This window comes from Papaver somniferum, chromosome 9 (genome assembly GCF_003573695.1).
Source record: "Papaver somniferum cultivar HN1 chromosome 9, ASM357369v1, whole genome shotgun sequence".
NCBI classification, from domain to species: Eukaryota; Viridiplantae; Streptophyta; class Magnoliopsida; order Ranunculales; family Papaveraceae; genus Papaver; species Papaver somniferum.
Window position 1 is genome coordinate 100,294,946 of NC_039366.1, and position 24,046 is coordinate 100,318,991.

At 39.5% G+C, this 24,046-nt stretch overlaps 1 protein-coding gene across 1 annotated transcript; it reads right to left on the minus strand.

The window, feature by feature from the left end:
• Positions 1-7: 7 nt before the first annotated feature.
• Positions 8-5,453, minus strand: LOC113309690 (prolycopene isomerase, chloroplastic-like). Its single transcript, XM_026558181.1, has 13 exons — positions 3,984-5,453; positions 3,668-3,874; positions 3,474-3,573; positions 2,926-3,008; positions 2,764-2,820; positions 2,533-2,685; positions 2,324-2,402; positions 1,817-1,965; positions 1,571-1,705; positions 1,273-1,386; positions 728-838; positions 517-625; positions 8-389 (listed from the first exon to the last, which is right to left on the minus strand). The coding sequence occupies exons 1-13, from the start codon at positions 4,443-4,445 to the stop codon at positions 316-318; spliced, it is 1,833 nt and encodes a 610-aa protein (XP_026413966.1). The 5' UTR covers positions 4,446-5,453; the 3' UTR covers positions 8-315.
• Between the last annotated feature and the right edge of the window lie 18,593 nt (positions 5,454-24,046).

Sequence of the window (24,046 nt, forward strand, 5' to 3'; positions counted from 1 at the left end):
GATCACATTTTATTTATAACTGGGAATAATTTTATTGAAAAGCCAGAGGCAGAAGATTTACAGTAAATACTTGTATAGAAGACTACATTCTACTTATATTTATAGAAAGTTTAGAACCCTGTACAAGAACCTACGTGTTTTATCTGATGCTTGGTAGGAGTTACTTCTGCTTACAAGACTATGTATTCTCGGCACACCAGCACCATGGCTTGAAGCAGCCATAAAAATGTGGTTTATGTAATTTGTAAAAGTATTTGACTTCTCATTTATGTTGCTAGGCCATTTACAAGAGACTTGTAACAAAGCCTGCATTCTTCATGCCATTGACCTAAACCAGCCAAGAAGTTTGAGTAAGCCAGCGTCTAATATTGGGGAATTCTTCTCGAGCCCTGAAAAATGGGAAGATAAATAAATTCAATCCATTTGTGGCCTAGATTGTTTTGTAATGCTGCTAGCGAAAATCTCTGCTACGCGCTTAGCAATTACAAATGAGATAAGCTTTCAAATACTGCTTACCCATATCAGCAGCTACTCGATGAGCACACATAATCCCTGAAAAGGCCACAGCTATAACACCTTGTCCTGGAAAGCAGCTATCCCCAACACAGTAGAGCCCATCTATAGCCTGCAGTATCCCCGAAAAACACCACCAACAATAGTTAGAATACGAGGTTGTTATCTTGCATGTTGAAGCTGAATATGATTAATAGCAGTTATCTTGACTCACAGTCGTATTGAATGGCATCCCTAATAAGCCTTTAGGAATTTTACGTGGCATTGGTCCATATGTACCATCATCTCGAGCAAGGAAGCGCCTGTGCGTCTTGGGTGTCCCTACCTGCATTAACCAACAATTTATAAAAAGGAATCACAACATGAAGCTAACTAAATAAATGGATCATTGCTAACAAGAACCCTTAACACAATTGAGGATAAAGAATAAAGAAAACGAAAAGGGATAAATAGGAAGAATAGCTGTTAAATATGAAACTTGTCGGTTTATTTTACCGCAGCTTAGGTATCCAAGTGATCAAGTTTCAAGGCTTGATATATTGGCAACTTTCCCTACTCAATGACAACGCACAGTGCCCATTCGAAGATAATCCTTAAGCTAAGGGCATACCTCTGTCTCCCTCTATTTGTTCACGTTCGTCAATATAATCCTTAAGCTAAGGGCATACCTCTATTTGTTCGTGTTCGTCAATATTGTTGTTTTAGTCCATTTATAATGCTTTCCTACAGACAGAATGAAGTAATGTAGCCAGTTTATACCTCTTGGAAAACAATGGCTGATTTAAGCCCTGGAAAAAGTTTCTTTTCCAATCTACTGATGATTTCATCTGCCACACGTTCCTTCTTTGCATCATAGTCTCTCTGAGGAAGTCCCTGATCAGTTAAGAAACCACTTTAGTCATCAATTCTAGAGTTATTCGAGAACTCCATTTAACAACTTAGATATGACTCATAAAAACGAAATACAGGAAACAGTTTAAGATAATGCAAGACAAAAGATATCCTACTATAACGAAAGACAGCTTCTGATTATACTATGATGATAGCAGAACCTCACCTTCCAGTCCTCAATACAAGATGTTGTGAATATGTGAAGGATATGATGTCCTTTTGGAGCCAAAGATGAATCAAGAACAGTTGGAATGCTCAAGAAAATGCTTCCATATGACTTTTCTAAGCTGGTCCAGTCATCCTGCAAAACTCCACAAAAATATGCAAAGGTGAACACTGCGCTCTACAGACTCCTACGCTTGATATTATCGTTAAGACGCAGACTGCCGCTCCTATAAACATATCCTACTACCTCAAGAACGAAATGATGGCAATCTGTGTCTGACGGCAACACTTCTGCTTTAACCGCCATGTGGATGGAAAGAAATGACGGTGCTTTGACATAAACTTTCTGGAAGTCTTCCTCTTCCTTTGGAAGCTCATTTCCTTTCAAAAGCTTTCCTACAATAATAAATAATCCAGATTAAAAACATCTCTCTTATATCTCTACCAAAAAATGATAAAGACAGTCATAATTTCAGTCGCTTAGGCCAACCCAACCAATTTATGTTGGAGTATTTAACAGTAATAGTTTAGTTTTCAAGTGCTTTTTGGATGTTCAATCAATTAAAGGTGGAAGAAGCTACATTCCCTGATCGACTTCCCGTGTCAGTTGGTATTCCATCAGACACCCATTATGTTATGCTGATTTTCAGGTCCAGTGGGAAAGGACAAAATTGAAATATAGGAACTCACAAATCACTATAGTGATATCATGTTATGATGATTTTAACAATGCCAAGCACCTCCAAAGACTCACCAAAGGTATCCCATCTAGTTGCGTTTGATATGATAGTTTTTGCAAATAGCTCTCTTCCATCTGAAAGTTTAACTCCTACCTGAAAAATATAGACTGTAATAGCATAAGCGAGGAGCCAAAACATACTATCAGATTTATAGTGCCTAGGTAATCAACAGCCAAAAGTAACCTAAAAGATCTCAGCTAATATAGAGCATTGAGCCACTTACAGCTTTTTTGTCCTCAAGTATAATGCTGGTAACATTTGCCCTGTACATTATATTACTTCCCTTATCAAGAAGACCCTTGGCTAAGGATTTTGCAATGCCGCCTACACCACCAACAGGGTAATTGATTCCACCAAAATGCCTGTCACACAAAACCTGGAAAGAGAGTAGATAAGAAGCAATGTAGGCCAGAAACATGAAGGCCTTAAAGGCTTAGGGTAATAATAAGACTACCATGCTCGCGTTGATCATCGGAGTCTGCAAAGCATTAACTGTGCTCACAATAAAACACTGCAGAAACACCATATAGTTGATCATTTGTGAAAAGAGAAAAGCAAATCTCAAATTTTATCAACTACTAGTCCAGCCCAGAAAAGAGTTAGTATTATAGATTACCTCAGCATCTATGAAAGATAACAACTGGGGATCTTGTATGAACTTTCGTGCAATGGCTCCAGCATTTTGAGGCAAATAATAAGCTGTCACACGAAGACATGATCACGTACTTTGAGTTCAAAAGCACAGGAAACCTTCAGGTGTGCAAAAAAGTAAATTGAAAATAGAGGGGGAAAATGGTAAACGGGGCTGTGCTCATAAATAAATAAAAACCAAGTACTCTGGGACTCCTCCAAAAGGGCACTAGGAGACTAAACATATTATGCATTTGCACAGAAAATATTGAACACAAAATGCACATTTATGTTTTGACAATTCTTTCCATTCCAAAGAAAGTAAATTGAGCGAATATGAAGAGTACAATGGGTAAGGGGTTTATTAGGCACTTAAGCAGCCTTGCATATTGTATGCCACAGGTAGACGTTGAACATTGTAACACAAACAAATCTCTAAGACTCCAATGTTCTAGACATAATGACAAAAAACTTACGCATAAAGAATTTGACAACTGCAATACAGCTTAACACAGCAATTATGAGAGTACTTACCAAGAGTCAAGCACTCAAGAGGCTTCTGGAAGAATTGTCCAAAAAGATAAAGTGGCTCTTCAAGGGACTTCAATTCCAATGAGTTCAAGGCATTAAATATCTGCATACATAAGAAACTACTATGACTTAAAGGCTGTGGGTATGGGGTAAAAGGCAAATAATACAAATCAATATTTCGTTAACAGAAGACAAACCTTCCAGCATACACCATAAAATTTATTTATCCCCTCCTTTTCATGAGGAAATTTATTGGTAAGTTCGGTGATAAAGTCATTGTATTCTTTGTGTACTAGAACAGACAGATTATTAGGTAGATGAAAATGAACAGTCGCCGGGTCTGGTATCACTTCCATCTCACACCCTACCGCTGCCAATGCCCGAGTTATCAAATTCAAATTACCCTGTCCATTAAAATGAAGCTCAAAGATTACAACTATCTCATAATTAACGCACTGCGAAACAACTCAAAAACCAAAACGAAAATTCACTAATTTTGATAAAAACAATTACCTTATCGCTGAAACCAAACATGACAGATGATCCAACATCAAAAGTGTATCCATCTTTCTCATAATAACCAGAACTTCCACCAGGAATTACATACTTCTCCAACACTAAAACGTTAGCTCCTTTTACAGCTAACTGTGTACCGGCAACTAATCCACCAATTCCAGAACCAATAACAATAGCATCATAAGTCTCTCTCTTTTCATTTCCACTATCACTTCTACTTACATTTTTCTCCACACTCAACACTGATTTCGTCGCCCCCCTCCCAATTCTCGTTTGCCTCTCCTTAAATTTCCCTAATTTCTTTCTCCTTTGCAACTCAAAACCCTCAAACCGTGTTAAAGAAACTGATTTAGAATAATTTGGTGTGAGACTACTGAATTCTAGGGTTTTGTGATGAGGAACGCAGTGGAAACTGTGAATCAGAGCCATTGGTGGTGTTGATTGTGATAGAATCGCCATGTTGTTGTTCTTCTTCTTGGAGAGGAGAGGTTTGGATTCTATTTGAATTCGGTTTGAAATGATTCCAGTCCATGATTCCACATACAGATGAGACAAGATTTTGGTGAAAAAATAAATAAATTAAAGATTTTACCTATTTCCCGTCCCCATTTTTCCTAATCCCATCCCCATCTCATAAATAATGTTTTGTATAACTCTTTTAAAACAGGGTAAACGATACTCACTTTCTTATTTTCCATAAACCACCTAATTGATGAGGTTGGAAATTAATCCATTTCCGTTAATATAAAATTATTAAGCTTAAATTGGGGATAGTTAAAACCTAATCGAATACAATAATGACCTAATTATTTGTTCCCTTAACATCTCAATTTTTGTTCATTTACCGATTGCATCAATAGGAAAATCCAATAAAGAATGAAAAAATGAATTGCGTTGGATTGATTACAATTCTGGTTAGTTCTCGCTCTTCTCGTTTTGGCTAAATTGAGTTCTAACACTTCACCTTCTTCGTTATCTTCGTCATCATGTCAATAGGATCTTTGCGCTTGGGTCGATCAAAAAAAGAAAAGAAAAATCATCGTCAATAGGGAAACTGATTTGATGGACAGTAGATAAATTATTAGAGCATAGATCTTGTTCACCTCTTGACAAATGCTGAAATGTGTGAAAAACACCATTATCAATCAAAATATTGTAACTACTTGTAATGAAATCATGACATTTATGAGAGACCTAATATATCAATACTACCACAAGCAGATGAAAATAGAGATTTAGTATAACTAGCAGTAAAGTTTATTGAATCTGGACTTTCTTCTCGGCCACCACCACCTGAAGTCGATCTCAATGTAGTTTGTTTTTATGTGAGATCATTAGAACAATACTTAGATGATCAGAATAATACAGATGTGCCAGCAACGATGTACTGATGGTAATACATGAGCTGTCACGGTGGTGCATATGTGATTGGTATCCCAATAGCCGTATGTTGTTAGAGAGAAGGGGAGAAGGAAGACGATGGTGGTGGATGAAGTCACCGACAAAATAAAAATAGGTAAGTTTTGTTTACCCAACCTAGAGGAGTTAAACAAATAAAGGTTTATATAATTTTGATGGGATTTAGGAAAAGTGGGATGAGAAATAGGTAAAACCGAATTAAATTAGGGCAACATTCGTGGGTCTTGACAAATACTTTGAGAAGCCATGTAGATGGGGTAAAACTAAAAACGAGTGGTAACTGGTAAAACGTGAAAAAAAAAGGCAGATGTTCAGCGCGGCAGCAATGGAACGGCGGAGCGGAGCCATTCTCGGGCAGATGAGCTATTGCCGCCAATGGCATTATTCCTCTCAACTGCTCTATTTTCTTCCCCTATAAACTTAATGGTATTCTTTACTCTCAAATTACATTTATTAAAAAAAATGAAAAATCACATTTCTAATACGCAAATCACTTTTTTAGACTTTTTTTTGTTGCATATATCCAAAATTCCTTACTCTGAATTTCGCTCAATTTTATTTCAACACATTTGATTTTTCTAACGAAAAAACAGAAATGTATGTTGACCAATATAACGAAGAAAGAAAAAGTATGTGAAGAAATTGCAGAAAAGTCGGATGAGGCAAGAAGTAAGTGAAATACTATGCTGCAATTATATACCAGGCAAATGCATACCCTTCCAGAGCCAAAAAAGTATTGACAAGAAGAGCGACGTTTCAAGATTGAAAATTTTACCAACAGAAGATGGTGTTAGGGTTCTAAACCTTTTAACACTGGAGAAGCTGTGAAGATAGCCTTCACATGAGTAAAGTTGTGAAGAAAGTCTTCACAGGACTGTATTGTAACGTAAAAAAAAGAAAAAGAATTGGATAAACCCTTTGAGTTGGGGGTTAGCCACTAGCTTTGAGAAGAAAGCTAAATAAACTTAAACTGTTGTATTGATTGATGATCAAAAACAACTTATGGCCAGGCTATTTATAGCTTCAAAGCCTTGGTAGACAAGCAAAGCTAATATTAAGAATTCTATTCAAACTAGGAAACTGCTAAATAAGGAGAACTTAAGCAAACTAAATAAGGAAATAGAAAATAGGTGGTGTTGGTGTCATAACATCCCACCCTGCTGGAAAAATGGCTTATCCTCAAGCCTGAAATTCTGGAAATACATCACGACAATGCGAGCGACTTGTATTCTCCAACTGGTACGGCTTACCACGATCGAACACAAAAGTCATAGCCTTGAATATTATAAAACGAAGTAGCCACAAAATGTTGTTCCACGGAGATGTGCATTTAAATTTTCCGCAATCAAACACCAAAGTCACCTCATTAGTGATTGTAATGGAATTGACCATCCAAGCAGCGATCACGAGTATAAAAAATGTATCTCCCAAATTTTGAATTACACTTTTGAATTCAAATCCAATTGATTCGTTCCTCTGATGGTTTAAGACATGGATTAGCTTCTCAAATTTCAAAATCATCTGCACAGGACTTAGAACTTGTTTGTTTGCAGCTGACTCGGCGTCTGAATCTGAGTCAACCCCTGACTCGGACCGAGTCAGCAGTCAGACCGTTTGTTTTCCATTTTGAGTCAGATCTGACTCGACCTATGACTCAGACATAACCCGTGACTCGGACTCATTTGAGTCAGGTAACAAAATACCCCTGACTCATGGGACCAAACCACTGACTCACTTATTTCCGAGTCAGATGAGTCAGATCTGACTCAAAACAAACATATCGACTCAGATCCAAATGAGTCAGGTGATTTCACTCAGATCCAGATGATTCAGATCCAGACGACTCACATGAGTCAGGAGTAAACAAACATGGTGTTAGAGTATCAAACTCAGTGTATTCCAACAAAGCAAGAAAAATACAACACCCCGGTATTTAGTTCTGGGAATAAGTAACCCCATCTACTCATGAGAATAGAAATCACGAAAACCAATGTGAACATTATTGCTTGGACAGTACCTGATTGGTGCATCTTTATTAACCAGTTCTCTTAGAGAGTCACCAAACCGGCCAGTAGTATACGCTGATATTAACTGACCCTTTACTTGGTAAATTGTCGCCGCTTTTCGCACCCATTATACGCTGATTGAACTCATCCATGAGAAAAATTGTTAATTCCATATGATTATGCAGATATGCCCCAACTAATGTACCCAAGTTTAGTGTTTCTACGTCTACCTCTTTGTAAAGGCTTATGAAACTCATTAGTCCGTACTTGCCAAAAATGTCAATATCAACAAAGTTGCAACCTTTGAACATACTCTTAAATGGTTGAGCAACTTCATTAAATATAATCCACATTAACACATTTTTATGAATGTTAATCTTTAGCAGCTGAAAACAGTCATCAACCTTCATAAAACTTCCGGGAAAAAACGAATCCGCATATAATAGCTGAGACAACACGTGACCAACTCGACGAAGAAATTCTCAGCCGAAATTCTCGCGGACTAGGTTCGCGGACTAAACACGCAAACGAGTTTTTGGAAGATCCTAGCAGAAATCTCGGCAAGAGAACTTCCGTCAGTTCGCGGACTGACTGAGTTCGCGGACTTGGCAAAGCCAATTCCTCCGGTTTCTCTCAATCAACAAAGTTCGCAAACTTCGGATTAAGGAATAGGACTTATGCATATATGTGTTTCCACACAATGCTTATATTCCATCATTGGTTATATAGACCTAAACTCTCATTCCAACCATTGAAACATTCTTAGAGGACGTTATATAGTTGTTACACTATTTCTCGTCAAAGCGATTTTCAAAGTGATTGAAACATTATGACTTTCATCATTAGGTGAAGATAAACCCAATCAAAGCGAAACGCTTTACCAACACATGATTTCGAGATATAGATAGGAAAGATATACTCGGCTCGAAATATCAAATGTGTATGATCCAGTCTATATAGCATACGACTTTTGTCTCATAAGAAGTAGGAGATAGAAGAGATAGACTTTTGAGTGATAGATAAGTTCAAGTCTCCACATACCTTTTTGTTGATGAAGTTCCACGGTTCCTTGAGTAGATCTTCGTCGTTGTATGATGAATCGACATGAAGTCATTGAGCTCAACTACACTTTTCTATCCTAGTCTGAGACTTAGCTATGTAGACTAGAAATTAAGACTCATATTTTTGATCACTAACATTGACAAACATGCTTGAGATAGCAACGCATGCGAGGTCGACCGAGTTATGCTCTAACAATCTCCCCCTTTGTCAATTTTAGTGACAAAACTATTAATACATATGGAATACAAAAAAGATAAACTTTTGTGGCTCCTATACCATAGTCTAATCTTCAACGTTCCCTGAAATCTTTGTCCTTCCAAGTACTCCAATGATACCAAAGATTGTAAGTTTAGCATCACCGTTGTTGAAGATCCGTAGCTATAACAATGAGAGAAATAGAGATTCTCGATCATTATTATACAGTGACATAGTATTATCATGTAACATCAAAGTCCAATTGCATCACGACTTTAACAATAATACTACGGTGATATGTATCACTCCCCCTTAGTCAATACTCCATCTCACATGGAAACCACTCCCCCTTACACAATGACCCGAGAACCATATGTATATGTAGTAGAACTACACATTAATTCTTCCCTTTTTTGTCAATAAAATTGGCAAAGGTACAAGAACGGGTTCCTAATGAAATTTCCGAGAAGAGACGTTTCATAGACTAAAAGAAGAAATACATACCAACTTAATTAAGATGCAATCATAAATCCGAAGATAAATGCATTCATCAAAGAGTTTTAAGATACAAGATAACCCCTATAAAATTCCACAACCGCACACCCCGCAAGATATTACCATTAAGCACAAGTTCAAAAGAACTCTCCCCCATTTGATGTCATTCCCGAGAGAACAACAAGAGCGACCTTAATTTCGAAAGAAAAGAAGGATTTTTAATGGGACACCAAAAACCATAGGAAAATGATTTTCTATATCCAAAACTCAATCAAACTAATCACAAGTAAACCCATGATTAATTTAATTGGAATACGCAACTAAATCAAACCACAAAAGTGATCAATTTAATTGATTGTGCTCAACATAAGTAAACTTACAGAGCTACAACTAAGGTAATCATACGGAGATGACTAACTTAATTGTTCACATACTCAACATAAGGAAAACCTTACGGAATATACGACTACATCAACCAATAGAACATAGTTAGTATAGTCGTTCATATACTCAACACAAGAACTTGTGGAATATATGAAAACTCAACTAGACTAATTACAAGAGAACCCATAATTAATCTAATTGGAATACAAACAACCAAACTAATCACGAAGGTAATCAATTTAATTGTCAAAAGTTTTGCTCGACAAAAGAAGACTTTCGGAGCAAATAACTAAATAACCAACCAATATGATTAATTTAGTTCATAATGCTCAACATATAACATCTTATGGAACAACCAACAAAGCCAATAAGAATAATCGACTTAGTTGTATCGTGATCAACATAAGACACACAATGGAGCCTTCACGGTAATACAAAAAGAATGGATCAATGAAGATCAATACCGCGGAATACATACAAGGATCTATTATATCTTTCCATCATTATATGCATAATGACATACTAGACTTTATCCTTGTTACTCAAAAGATTTTATCATATTTTCCATCAAATAAATGACTGCATAGGCATAAGTTTTGTATTTGTCAAAAGTCCATTCGTCCTTTCATCAATACGAAAACCAATTCATGAACGACTTTACTTTTGACAACATATGGGACCTTCAAGTTCACGGACGCAAACAATACATATCCCATAAAAATATTGCAATATCACAAAATCATAAAGATTAATACTGCAATAACATCATCCTCCAAATATTTTTAGAATTTAAAACAAATAAACCTAAAAAATAAACATAAGAAGATGAAAACAAAATAGCTATGTGTAGTCACAATCTTCGCTATTGAAAACGCTAGTTATTCTTCCAACTAATCCAAAAAGAAGACATACTAGGAAACAAACTAGAACCAAGATCAGACGAAAAACTAAATCTTGTCTGCAACCAGGGATTAAACAAGAATGAGTTCCTCAGTTGCCTTCCTTAGTTCGCCTTTTAGGTAGTCAAGGTTCCTCGTTGCAATACTGAGTTGTTCTCGAACGACCTTAAAGCCTCCAAGAAGATTTCCTACCAGTTGTGAAGAAATCTGAACTGGTAGTTTGTCTTCGTTTTCATGATCAAGAGCATGAAAGCACGAGATGTCAATAGGACAAAGCTCAACATCATCAACCTTGTTGCTTCCCTCCATTGTGCACCAAAAAGACTTTTAGAAAATCTTTTTGCACTTCTGGAACACATTATATATATAAGGAATTCCATCAAACCCTAGGAAACATGTCGTTCGTGAGGGTTGGTGCGTGTACTGTAGAAACGGGCCTAAGATAGACCAAAGAAGCCTAAAAAGTAAAAAGAAATAGATGTTGAGGAGCAGACAGAATAAAGTAACATCGAATGCAGTACAATACTGACATCTTTCTCAAGATGAAAATCCTGAGAATCATGAGCATCCCTTTTTAACTAAACATAATTAAAAGAGATGCAACATGAACATGTCAGGGTGTAATAAGATGAGCATCTTGCTCATCATTATTTACTTCTTCTTTTTCCTTTTCATCGGTATTTATCAAGCTACCTGGTATAGTTGAAGAAGCAATATCAAGAGAAGATTTAGAAGTACCTGTGTTAACAGCATTCCATGTTTTCTTGATATTCCGTCTTAGGTTGTTTATACAGATCTTCAGATCAGACACCCTATTGTTGACGTGTAGAAAATCTGAGTTGGAAGACTTGAATTCACAATCCTTTTTGAGAAGATTAGAAGAACTTAACTCGTTTTTCTTTCTCGTGTTCCTTTTTCTCTTTCCAGACTGATTTACAACACTTGTCACACTTTTGCTGTTTTTCCTTCCATCATTGTAGGCATCCTTCGGTTGGAAAACATAATTAGGAAAAGCCTTATCACAGTATATCCCTTGAGGACGAGCAGGGTTGATTTCAATCTTTGATATAGGTTTAACAACTTCTTTAGACATCCAAGTAAGAATGTTGTGAAGTTTTTCATTCCTTATCCGAAGACGACACCTTCGCTCAGAGTGTCCTTTGTTTCCGCAGTAATAGCAGTTGAAGGACTTACGTTCAGTAGTTCTCTTTTGAGCAGATTTAGAAGAAGTAGAATCCTTGTTTTTGCAAGCTGACACAGGTTCTTCACGTGGAGAAATATTAACAGCTTTAACAAACTTAATGTTACCACTGTTAGGAGCGTCTATTCCTTTATATCCCAGACCACGTTTATCATGATGTTCTTTACAGGCTCCCAACATAGAAGACAGTTTTGTAGAGCTAGAACCGAACCTATTTAGATTCTCTTCCAGTGATTTTACCTTATTAAGAGCAACAATGAGTTTGGTTTCCAAGGATTTCTCTTTGGTAAGAAGACTGCGTTCTTTGTCATTGAAACATTTATGTTGAGATTCACATCTTGCTTCAGTTCCGGCAAGTCTCTTTTTTAACATACAGAGGTTACGAAGAAGATTATCACATTCAGATATTTTTGAGCGAACCTCTTCTTCATGATCTTTAACGGTAGATTGTAACAGTTTGTATCCACCATCATAACCTTTGAAGAGTTTTCTCAACTTTCTGTTTTCTTGACTGAGAGGACCCATGTACTTTCTCAAGCAAGCAGTTGTCCTCGTTTCTTTCAATTCACGATTAAACAACTTGATGTATTGAGAAACTTCCTCATCAAGACTCTGTCCTTCTTCTGAATCATTATCATCCGAGAGATCATCCAACTGTTCATCAAGAGATTCTCTCCAGTTGAATGCGGATTCGGCTGAAGGAGACGTGAAGGAGTTTTCCTCAGTGGTTTCAGATCTTTGAAACTTATCTGAGCAACCCTGTACTGATGTTGTGTTGTCAGAGATAGTACTCTTGTCCATAGAGTCAGATCGCTACAAACACAGATTTGTAAGGTCTTAGCCGTGTTTGCCTGCTCTGATACCAATTGAAAAAGCGGGGGTCTAACAACACCACCCAATATTTCACTTAGCAATCTGTATGGACTAACTCCGAAATACTTTGCTAGAGAATCAACTAGACAGTCAGACTCAATCTAGATAAAAGTATCTCAAGGAATTAATATCTCTCTCTTGATTTGATTTTTACTCAATCTAAAAACAATAGCGATTCTTTATCAAATACAAGGAATAACTTGGACCGTACCAAAGAACAATGTCCAAGTGTTAATCAATGAAATCAACAACCACAAGGTCGGATCTCTAATCGATTAAACTTTAACGCACAACCTGTATTATTTCAATTATATAGATAAACAATATAATGCGCAAAATGAAATAACACAGACACCAGAAATTTTGTTAACGAGGAAACCGCAAATGCAGAAAAATCCCGGGACCTAGTCCAGATTGAATACATACTGTATTAAGCCGCTACAGACATTAGCCTACTCCAAGCTAACTTCGGACTGGACTATAGTTGAACCCCAATCAGTCTCCCACTAATTCAAGGTACATTTGTACTCCTACGCCTTTGATCCCAGCAGGATACTGCGCAGTTGATTCCCTTAGCTGAGCTCACCCACAACCAAGAGTTGCTGCAACCCAAAATCGCAGACTTGATAATAAACAAATCTGTCTCACACAGAAAAGTCTATCAAAGGATAAATATGTCTCCCACAGAAAAACCCTAGGTTTTTGTTCCGTCTTCATATATGAAATCAAGGTGAACAGGAACCAATTGATAATTCGGTCTTATATTCCCGAAGAACAGCCTAGATTAATCAATCACCTCTCAACAGTCTTACTTGAATATACAAGAGGACGTCGAGGAATCACAAACAGTGAGACGAAGATATTTGTGACTTCTTTATCTTGCCTATCGGAGAACTCTCACGATTTCAAGCCAATCGAAGATTGTACTCGTACAATAGAAGATGCAAGATCAGATCGCACAACTACGATAAAACTAGTATCGGTCTGGATTCACAATCCCAATGAAGTCTTTAAGTCGTTAACCTGGTTTTAGAGAAGAAAACCAAAGATTAGAGGAGAATCGACTCTAGCGAGCGCACTAGTATCACACAGACGTGTGGGGATTAGTTTTGCCCAATGCTAGATGTCTCCTATATATAGTCTTCAAATCAGGGTTTTGCATTAGTTACAAAGCAATCAATATTCACCGTTAGATGAAAATCTGATTTAGATTCAAGCTAATATTTCTCGACCGTTAGATCGAAAACTTAGCTTGTCACACACACTTGAGATATACATTTACTGGGTTTGTGAAAACCGTGCCCAAATGTGTACGTGTATGTTGGTTCAACATAGTAACCCAAAAGGTCAACCATATGAGCATTTCATATTAACCTTGTTCTTCTTCACCATAACTAGTTCAATTGACTCAAATGAACTAGTTAGAGAGTTGTTCAGTTGCTATGAGATATTATGTAACTACACAAGACACAATTGAAACAAAGATGATTCGATTCGATTGAATCGACTCATGAACTTTATAGCCACGGTTTGCATACTGCATTCCTTAGTAATTTAAGTTTCATGTTCAGAGCACATCTTTAGATCATAACCCACTCAAGTACGCAAACAAGTTCGCGGACTTAAGACAACCGGCAGAGTTTTCCAAATTCAGCAGAAAATCTCGTCAAGGAGACTTCCGCCAGTTCGCGAACTAAACACGCAAACGAGTTTTTAGAAAATCCCAACAGAAATTCTCGGCAAGAGAAATTCCGTCAGTGCGCGGACTTGGAAAAGCCAATTCCTCCGGTTTCTCTCAATCAACGAAGTTCGCAAACTTCAGATTAAGGAATAGGACTTATGCACATATGTGTTTCCACACAATGCTTATATCCATCATTGGTTATATAGACCTAAACTCTCATTCCAACCATTGAAACATTCTTATAGGACGTTATATAGTTGTTACACTATTTCTCGTTAAAGCGATTTTCAACGTGATTGAAACATTATGATTTTCATCATTAGGTGAAGGTAAACCCGATCAAAGCGAAACGCTTTACCAACACATGATTTCGAGATATAGATATGCGAGATATACTCGGCTCGAAATATCAAATGTGTATGATCCAGTCTATATAGCATACGACTTTTGTCTCATAAGAAGTAGGAGATAGAAGAGATAGACTTTTGACTGATAGATAAGTTCAAGTCTCCACATACCTTTTTGTTGATGAAGTTCTATGGTTCCTTGAGTAGATCTTCGTTGTTGTATGATGAATCTCCATGAAGTCCTTGAGCTCAACTACACTTTTCTATCTTAGTCCGAGACTTAGATATGTAGACTAGAAATCAAGACTCGTAGTTTTGATCACTAACATTGACAAACATGCTTGAGATAGCAACGCATGCGAAGTCGACCGAGCTATGCTCTAACAACTAAAATATTGTTTAGCATTGAAAATCCAGCCGTCAGGATCTTCACCACCAAAGTTTGGAAACTTGATATTAGTCGAGGTAGGTCGCAACGGTTGTGGTTGACCATAATTAGTATGAGGTGGTGGTTGAGGTGGTGGAGGTGGTGGAGGAGTAGGTGCAGCGCAGGTATAATGTTGCATCTGAGGTAGAAACTCTTTAAACACAGCGCGTAAAGAAGTTTCCATGGTTGTTGCAATGGTTGTGTTGAGAGATGTTGATAACTTGGTTACAAGGGCATCACTTTCCTGTGCACGTTGCAATAACTTTTTCGCCATCTTCTTATGGAGATGAAGCTTAGTAATAGTGTCTGCGAGATTGCCAATCTTCTCTGCTACACCTTCAAGACTGTTGTGCACACTTTCCAAATTCTCAGTATAAGACATTGTGAAAAAGAAGAAAAAAAATTGGTCGAATTTTGGGAGATTGATCTTAACCTTCTCTGATCCAGGTGTTAGGGTTCTAAACCTTTTAACACTGGAGAAGCTGTGAAGATAACCTTCACAGGAGTAAGGTTGTGAAGAAAGTCTTCACAGGTTTGTATTCTAATGTAAAAGAAGAAAAAGAATTGGATAAACCCTTTGAGTTGGGGGTTAGACACCTGCTTTGAGAAGAAAAAGAATTGGATAAACCCTTTGAGTTGGGGGTTAGACACCTGCTTTGAGAAGAAAACTAAATAAACTTAAACTGTTATATTGATTGATGATCAAAAACAACTTATGGCCAGGCTATTTATAACTTCAAAGCCTTGGTAAACCAGCAAAGTTAATGTTAATAATTCTATTCAAACTAGGAAACTAAACTAAGCTAAATAAGGAGAACTTAAGCAAACTAAATAAGGAAATAGAAAACAGGTGGTGTTGGTGTCGTAACAGATGGTGCATTAGTATATCTTTCATGGATGTGCTTAGTGTGGCCAAGACTTTCAGTATCGATTTTGCATGTACCGCATTTTGTGGGTTAGGATTATCGAAGAGTTTTCCCAAGTGTAAATTTTATTATTTAATTATCAGTATGATGGAAGAAATATTAGAGAACATAGTCCTGAACGAGAAGTATTGCATCCTTTAAAAAAAAAAATTAAAGGATGCCGACGAATGATACCGATGTATACCTTTACATGAGTGAAACAACAACATTTTATAATCTCAAAATATTTTACGAAACAGTATTAGTCAATCATTTTGGTCTGATTTATTAATAAAAGCCTAATTAGAAAGATGTTAATCGAATATCATCGAAAGGGGTTTCTCTAGAATGTTAGGTAAAAGATCCGAATATCAAGAATTATCACATAAAAGATAATCTGACCGGGCTTTAGGAATCCCTTTATGAGGACTTTAAAAGTCGTAACCTACGTTCATAAAAGAAAACCTAGGTCTTTAGAGAACGACTCTAACCGCAACTAGGACATAGAAATGTCTGGATTGAGATTCTTGTATGCAGAGAGATGTATTTATAATGATGCATCTGGCCAGGTAGCTTACAAAATAGAGCTTAGTTCGTGAACTTGTTTCCATGTTTACGAGTTACTTTGTTACCAAGCAAGCTTTACTTCTCCATATAGATTGATATTGTAAGCATGTGAGAAGCTTGCCTTAAACTACAAAGAAGAATGTACAACTGCATATTAGTCGAAATAAGCGTTGTGCACAAGATGGTTAGCCCAGAAACAATGATTAAGTTGTTCGTGATTATATTTTGAGAACATATTATAATATTTTATCTTCATGGTTATTTTTCGAATATATTGCAGGGATTACTTAAGACAATTTTTAATCCTCTTTTAGCCATTTTTATGGTGATATGTTCTCCCTCTTAGTCTTTACTTGTCTCTTTTTGCTAGATTTAAAGTTTACATTCACATAAGTAATTCACTTCCTCTAAGACAAAGCTCGGAAAAGTCATATGTCTTAGTAGATATATACTGAGTAACCCTCTCTTTTTTTGTCATAAATTGACAAAGGTTCTGAATAGGCATCGTAATGAACTAAGACTTAAGAGATTATCAATGAAAAGGAGAGGGTACGAAGTACACCATCAACTATTTCGTTTGATCGGAGTATGAACATGTGTAGTACTTTTCGCAGAAGTTATCCAACTTTTTCGTTTGATAGGATTGCCTTGTTCAATTTTTATTGACTGGAACACAAAAAAATTTATTTCTGGAAGACTTTATGGATGTTAGTTAATACAAGGCTTAGCTTCATTAGCATATATCATTCTCAGAGCGATAGACAAATAGAAGTTGTGAATTGTTCATTGGGGGATATACTACTGTTGATGGTGGATTTTAGTTCATGGTTAAAGTTGTAAAACCAGTATTTTATGTGCTGATATCCTGCAAAGGATAAAGCCATTTGATAAGCGATGAGCGCAGAAAACCTCTCGCTTTATTTATTTGAAGCAATTCAATAAACACACAAAATTCACCTATAATGGTGCATGTCGCAACAATCCCAAATATTCTGTGAATTTATAGCATTATTAATTAATGCACGATTTTCCTAGTATTTCCTATGTTGTTCCTTGCCGAACTCTCATTACCAGCATGACATGACGACTGAGTGTTCACTCAGCAAAGTAGCATGAATCTTCGTGCCAATATTGAGACATGCATGAAATACCCACACATGCTACACCACTCTCTGACAGAGAGAGTCTCGCATCGACACGCTTTGGTTAGCCCGATCGAGCATGCTTAATTTCCTTAAGGGAAATCTAGACTGTCCAAATCAGTCCCAGAAACGATCACGGCCACACAAGTTGGTCGCGCAATTTAACAAGCCTAGCCAAACCCTAGCAAGAATAGGCGATTCTCGTGATGACCACCGGCGGGACCACTTATGCCCTAGTCGGTCGGACATCACACGAACATCTCCTAGCAACGTCAAACGCCAACCCTAAGTAGGGTGGCCGTGCTGCTTTGTAGAGATTCAATCGAGCTTAGACTGTTCAAGGTAGTCTTAAAGTCATCACGACCATCCAAATTCACCATCCTGGTTGGACGGCTTAGATCGCCCCGCAAATGATCAGTGAAGCGCTAATGCACACATTGGCGGGCCCACTTTGTCCCTACCTGATCGGCTTGATCATGACATGGCCATAGAGCCATGAACGTTTTCCCAAAACACGATGGGCGTGCGACTCTTCAAGGGCCACGGAAATCCCACTAGCGTCTTAAATTGATCTCAACCATCCAACTTAGCCAGCATATTTGGATGGATTAGATCGCGCCTAGGGTCATCAGGGAGGTGCACATATGTTCACCATCAGACCAATGTGGACCCCACACGATCGAACTCTCCAAAGGAGAAGCATAGCTTGCCAAACCGATTGTCCAGAGTCACGCGTGTGTGACCGTTTTAAAACCCTAATTAGGTTTGCGGCGCTGCATAATTGGCGCAGTTCGATCGCGTCCATCCATCTTCGCCAGCCTAAACGGAGGGTGTAGATATAGACTTAAGAGGTACCAAGAGTATCAACGTGATCGCCGTGGGCCCACCTATGCGTGTGACTGATCGGCCTAGGCCAACCATGGTCGAGCGCCTCGAAATGCACGCCCAAATAAGGCATGTCACGCGGTTCCCAAATCCTTTACGGCAAAGGGTTTCTATCGCAAATCGATCACGGCCACTCATCTTTGCCAGTCGACTTGAGTGGCCTAGATCAAGCCTTCATGGGGCAGAGAGGTATAAACGTGCACAACAACAGACCGCATTCATGCATGACCGATCGGTCCCACCAAAACCGACGCCTAAGCTTGAATTCGGTCAAGCCAAAGAGGGATGCTTGCGCACCTCCTAAAACCCTAAAATTGCATCAACGGTCGCAAATAAGCGTCGTAAACCATCTCGTCCGTCCAACTTTGCTAGCTTGGTCGGACAGCCTAGGTTAAAGGCTAGGCGTCCAATAAAGCATCTCGATGATCACCGTCCGCCACTCTTCCACATGGAGTGATCGACCAGGGGATGGCTCACCCATGCAGCCTCCAAACGATCACTCGAAGATGGTTGGACGTGATGCTATTTTAAGACGCTTGATCCGCGACTTATTCGGTTAAGCTTTAAAACAACGATGTTTCATATGTAAATGCATTACATGCATCGAGCATACACGATATTTCATGAATACCAATTTCTTAAATAACTTAGTTATTTAACTTAGCACCGTATGCTACTTCCTGCGGTGGGTCCCACGATCCACTCATTTGAGACATCAATCGTGTCACAAACTGGGGGATGCTTACTAGGGTATTGGTCTAGCGGTTTACAGCGTGCGACGTGCAACGCGCCCATTTACAAGAACGTGTCAAGAGGAATGAACGGTTAAAGTGATGAGGGAAGTGGTCCAAGACGTGATCGTGTAACCACCTACACGACCCCACTACTCCATCACTCAACTTCCTCCACTTCCTACGAGATGAGGGTTTGCGCTCAATGACTTGTATAAATAGGTCCTTCACCTATTTTCAAACAACACAGATGGAGAAAAATCAAGTGTTGTCATAGTATTCAGAAAACACCCAGAACCGATAGCTTACATTGTGCAAGTCAGTTCATCATTCTGATACAAGTCGTAAACAGCCAACACCTTCACAATCTCAACACCTTCTTCGCTTCCCTACCTAAGATCAACCCCATCCCCTTCACTTTGTAACCGAAGCAAGTATGGAACGACCATTTCTTGGTTTAGGACAGAATTGTATAGATTGATCTCTCAAATCAAAAGCACTCCCGTGCAGTGCATTTGTTTAGGGTTTAGATTCGTTTCTCATCCACACACACCACAATTTACCAAAACCAGCAGAAATAATTTTCACCCATAAACAATTGGCGACCACAGTGGGAGATTAATCTCTCGGTTGTGAAGTCAATTTCTTCAATACCCAATCATATTTGGTTGATTTCAAAATGGTTGGTCTTAGGACTCCCTCAACAATTTCAAATCCCGGTCGAAGTTCCTCCAATGAAGATACCCTTCTTCCCAACGGTGTATCTGGTGATGTAACCGGAAGAATCCCAACATTGATCGAGTTAGCACGGGTGCAGGAGATTCACACGAAGAACATGGACCTGATCAAAGAAACAATAAACGACATACTCGATCTCTTCATCAAGATGACATGAGATATGAGCGTATCTCCTGTCACGGAGATTTCTACACTGGGGACTGATCCTCGCAACGATCCTCCTCAAGTCAATAGTTTCACTATGAACCAGAGGCCGGTGGATCAGGAAGCGGCGTCTCTAGTGGAAAGTATATGCAAACTTTTACACCTCTCGAAGAATCAGCGGGCGGAGACGTTTGCTGCAATCAACCAGATAGCCCTGGACGTGCATTTAACTCCTTTGCGTCCAGAAGCCTCAAAAACACCAGAGATGTCTGTGAATAATGTTATATTTACAGAAGAAGACATGATGGCGGAAGAAGTCACAACCAGGCCCTACACGTTACTGCACGCATCAAGGATTCAGATTCAAGAGGGCCCTCATCGACACGGGAGCGTCTACGAATGTGATTACTCTCAAGACACTCAGGACGGCCAAGGTTCACCCAAGCAAGATCGTGTGACAGCCTACCACGATGACATACTTTGAAAGAAACCAAACCAACATGTACGGGAGGTAGAGCTCAGGTCCGGGTCAGCAACAAACCCTGATGCCGCCGGTACTGAAAACGCCCTTGATGTCAACCTTCCTTCCAGTAACATCAATGTACCACCTGTCAGCATGGTCAACACCAGCAGCGTAGGAAGCGTTCCCTCAGGCGTTACACCTTCGATCACCAGAGCCAGAGCCGATGCCGCCACACTCCTTCCTGTCGAGGGTCGTGATCGCATCCAGCCAAGTTGCTACCAAGAACCGATGTTGCTCGTTTTGTTGATACCAGCCAGAGCTTCACCATAGCAACAACCAATACAAAGAATATTTCGTCCATGTGATGTTCCAAGCATCCAACATCATATTCAGGAGAGTATAATAAGCTTGTATCAAATCACAGAGGCGTGGATTCAAGGTGGTACAACCAAAGTAAGCTACATTTGGGGACTGAAGCTTACTTCAGGTTTAGAAGTTTAAACGCAGACTCCGCCTTACCAGCGAATGCAATGGAAGAACATATTCCATGAGAAAATAATCTCAGGATAATTACACATGGGGACTTTTGTCACGGTGCTTACTCACGGGAGAGCCTGATACACTCAAATCCCAATCATGCACGAAGGACATGCCTAGTGGAGACAGAGCTAAGTAACGATCCTTAAACTAAATAGTTTTTATCTATTAGGCATATCAAATAAATTTTAAATCTCTTAGTGTTGAGACGAGAAAATTCCTCAACACTCATCATTGTGTTGCCAGGCAAACTGCCTCAACATATTGATCCTCTTAGTGTTGAGACGTGAAAAATCCTCAACACTCACCACTGTGTTGCCAGGCAAACTGCCTCCACATATTGGTCCTCTTAGTGTTGAGACGTGCTCACACTCACCACTGTGTTTCCAGGCAAACTGCCTCAACACATTGATCCTCTTAGTGTTGAGACGTGAAAATTCCTCAACACTCACCACTGTGTTTCCAGGAAAACTGCCTCAACACATTGATCCTCTTAGTGTTGAGACGTGAAAATTCCCCAACACTCACCACTGTGTTGCCAGGCAAACTGCCTCAACACATTGATCCTCTTAGTGTTGAGACGTGAAAATTCTTCAACACTCATCATTGTGTTGTCAGGAAAACTGCCTCAACACATTGATCCTCTTAGTGTTGAGACGTGAAAATTCCTCAACACTCACCACTGTGTTGCCAGGCAAACTGCCTCAACACATTGATCCTCTTAGTGTTGAGACGAGAAAATTCCTCAACACTCATCACTGTGTTGCCAGGAAAATTGCCTCAACACATTTTTTCCTCTTAGTGTTGAGACGTGAAAATTTCTCAACACTCACCATTGTGTTTCCAGGCAAACTGCCTCAACACATCTCTCATCTTAGTGTTGAGATTCCTCAACACTCACCATCGTGTTGCCAGGCAAACTGCCTCAACACATCTCCCCTCTTAGTGTTGAGATTCCTAAACACTCATTATTGTGTTGTCATGCATGTTGCCTCAATACATTATAGTGCTGAGGGCTCCACCACCTCAACACTCGTCTTTGTATTCAAGGCTCACTGCACCAACACTACATGGCACCAGTACTCCGTGGCCAAGACAGAAGCGCACTAGCACAAAGATTGCAGATTGCACATGCCTCTTCCCAAACGTCAATCGAATTTTCCTGGTAATCTTCTCATGTCTTTCCCTTTCGATTTTTCATCCTTGTCTGTCACCATATCATGCTTACCCGCAACAATGCCACTGTTACGTGCTAAGCAGTGGACTTCATGTTGATGGTGGATTTTAGTTCATGGCTAAAGTTGTAAAACCAGTATTTTATGTGCTGACATCCTGCAAAGGATAAAGCCATTTGATAAGCGACGAGCGCAGAAAACCTCTCGCTTTATTTATTTGAAGCAATTCCATAAACACACAAAATTCACCTAGAATGGTGCATGTCGCAACAATCCCAAATATTCTGTGAATTTATAGCATTATTAATTAATGCACTATTTGCCTAGTATTTCCTATGTTGTTCCTTGCCGAACTCTCGTTACCAGCATGACATGACGACTGAGTGTTCACTCTCAGCAGAGTAGCATGAATCTTCGTGCCAATATTGAGACATGCATGAAATACCCACACATGCTACAACACTCTCTGACAGAGAGAGTCTCGCATCGACGCGCTTTGGTTAGCCGGTCGAGCATGCTTAATTTCCTTAAGGGAAATCTAGACTGTCCAAATCAGTCTCAGAAATGATCGCGGCCACACAAGTTGCTCGTGCAATTTAAGAGGCCTAGCCAAACCCTATCAAGAATAGGCGATTGTCGTGATGACCACCGGCGGGCCCACTAATGCCCTAGCCGGTCGGACATCACACGAACATCTCCTAGCAACGTCAAACGCCAACCCTAAGTAGGGTGGCCGTGCTGCTTTGTAGAGATTCAATCGAGCTTAGACTGTTCAAGGTAGTCTTAAAGTCATCACGACCGTCCAAATTCACCATCCTGGTTGGACGGCTTAGATCGCCCCGCAAATGATCAGTGAAGCGCTAATGCACACATTGGCGGGCCCACTTTGTCCCTACCTGATCGGCTTGATCATGACATGGACATAGAGCCATGAACGTTTTCCCAAAACAAGATGGGCGTGCGACTCTTCAAGGGCCACGGAAATCCCACTAGCATCTTAAATTGATCTCAAGCATCCAACTTAGCCAGCATATTTGGATGGCTTAGATCGCGCCTAGGGTCATCAGGGAGGTGCACATATGTTCACCATCAGCCCAACCTGGGCCCCACACGATCGACCTCTCCAAAGGATAAGCATAGCTTTCCAAAACGATTGTCCAAAGTCACGTGTGCGTGACCGTTTTAAAACCCTAATTAGGTTTGCGGCGCTGCATAATTGTTGCAGTTCGATCGCGTCCATCCATCTTCGCCAGCCTAAACGGAGGGTGTAGATATAGACTTAAGAGGTACCAAAAGTATCAACGTGATCGCCGTGGGCCCACCTATGCGTGTGACTGATCGGCCTAGTCCAACCATGGTCGAGCGCCTCGAAACGCACGCCCAAAGAAGGCATGTCCCGCGGTTCCCAAATCCTTTACGACAAAGGGTTTCTATCACAAATCGATCATGGCCACTCATCTTTGCCAGTCGACTTGAGTGGCCTAGATCAAGCCTTCATGGGGAAGAGAGGTATAGACGTGCACAACAACAGACCGCCTTCATGCATGACCGATCGGTCCCACCAAAACCGATGCCAAAGCTTGAATTCGGTCAAGCCAAAGAGGGATGCTTGCGCACCTCCTAAAACCCTAAAATTGCATCAACGGTCGCAAATAAGCGTCGTAAACCATCTCGTCCGTCCAACTTTGCTAGCTTGGTCGGACAGCCTAGGTTAAAGGCTAGGCGTCCAATAAAGCATCTCGATGATCACCGTCCGCCACTCTTCCACATGGAGTGATCGA